Source organism: Perkinsus marinus, assembly GCF_000006405.1.
Source record: "Perkinsus marinus ATCC 50983 genomic scaffold scf_1104296958150, whole genome shotgun sequence".
In the NCBI taxonomy this organism is placed as follows: Eukaryota; Perkinsozoa; order Perkinsida; family Perkinsidae; genus Perkinsus; species Perkinsus marinus.
Genome location: NW_003206889.1, coordinates 1 through 1,175, shown reverse-complemented (window position 1 = coordinate 1,175; position 1,175 = coordinate 1). Strand labels below are relative to the sequence as shown.

Genomic DNA, 1,175 nt, shown 5'->3' with positions numbered 1-1,175 from the left:
AGCTGGCGGTCCGCAACGATGAGGAACTTAACAAATTCCTCGCTGGTGTTACTCTCGCGAGCGGTGGCGTTTTGCCCAACATCCACACTACACTTCTTCCCAAGAAGAGTAAAGGTAAGAGTTTCACCGCTTCCCAGGAGATGTAGATAGTGCATTAGCTGGCGGAGCCCTAGCAATTCCAAGGCGTTATTAGGCGCCATCTCAACAATTCTTGTAAGATTTCTTCACAGTTAAGAATCTCTCAAACTTAGCAATGTAAGTTTGATACTCGAGTATTTCAAGAGGAAAATTCGAAATCACAATATTACAAGAGTGAATTTTTTGCGTTATTTGCATCAGAACCGTCTGGAGAGTACGAGGCGTTGCTGAGATACTTTTAAACTATCCCGCAAGTAAAATACTCTCAGTTTAACATGGCTCCGAAAACCACTACCGCAACTAAGCCTGCTACCGATAGAAAGCGCAGAGCTGGTAGGAAGGAGACTTTCAACAGCTATATTTTCAAGGTGTTGAAGCAAGTGCATCCTAAGACTGGTATATCCAAGAAGAGCATGATGATCATGAACTCCTTGGTGAGCGACACCTTCGACCGAATAGTCTCCGAGGCTGGGCGACTTTGCAAGTATAGCAATAAAGGAACTCTGTCTAGCCGCGAGATTCAGACTGCGATTCGCCTGGTTCTTCCAGGTGAACTCGCTAAGCACGCTGTTAGCGAGGGAACCAAAGCAGTGACCAAGTTCACTTCCGCCTAAGGTCCGCTGGCAGTTGTGACCATTTCAAGGCGTTTCTCAACGCCATCTTTCTAACCGTGTGCAGGAGTTTGTCGTTTCTCAATCAGGTGTTTTTCGCTGTTTTACCATATTTGTTTCAGAACATGCATTCGGTAGTTTCTTCGAAGACTCGGGTTCGTTAAGCACTCTAACGTCAATTAGCATTCCGCGATGACTGTCAAAACTAGCATTAAATCTGGAGCTCATCCCAACTATTCTGCTATGGTCAAGCAGGCCCTCACCACATGCAAGGGGTTCCAGAAAATGAGTCGCCAGGCCATACTCAGCTTCATTAAGCAAAACTTTGGTGTCGAGAACAAGGCTGCTTTGAACAAGGCTCTCAAAGCTCTCGTAGATTCTGGCCATGTCTCTCAAGCGAAGGCGTCATACAAGCTTGCTGCTGGG

General features: G+C 46.2%; 2 protein-coding genes across 2 annotated transcripts; both read left to right on the top strand.

Moving 5' to 3' along the window:
* Positions 1 to 413: 413 nt before the first annotated feature.
* On the top strand, positions 414 to 752 carry Pmar_PMAR028439 (histone 2B variant 2, putative; the record flags this gene model as incomplete). The annotated part of the gene is made up of 1 exon (XM_002774642.1): positions 414 to 752. One exon carries the CDS (start codon positions 414 to 416, stop codon positions 750 to 752), a length of 339 nt encoding a protein of 112 aa, XP_002774688.1.
* A 180-nt stretch (positions 753 to 932) lies between these two features.
* On the top strand, positions 933 to 1,121 carry Pmar_PMAR028438 (hypothetical protein; the record flags this gene model as incomplete). Its single annotated transcript, XM_002774641.1, has 1 exon — positions 933 to 1,121. A coding segment is annotated over one exon (189 nt), but the record flags the coding sequence as incomplete, so codon positions are not given.
* Between the last annotated feature and the right edge of the window lie 54 nt (positions 1,122 to 1,175).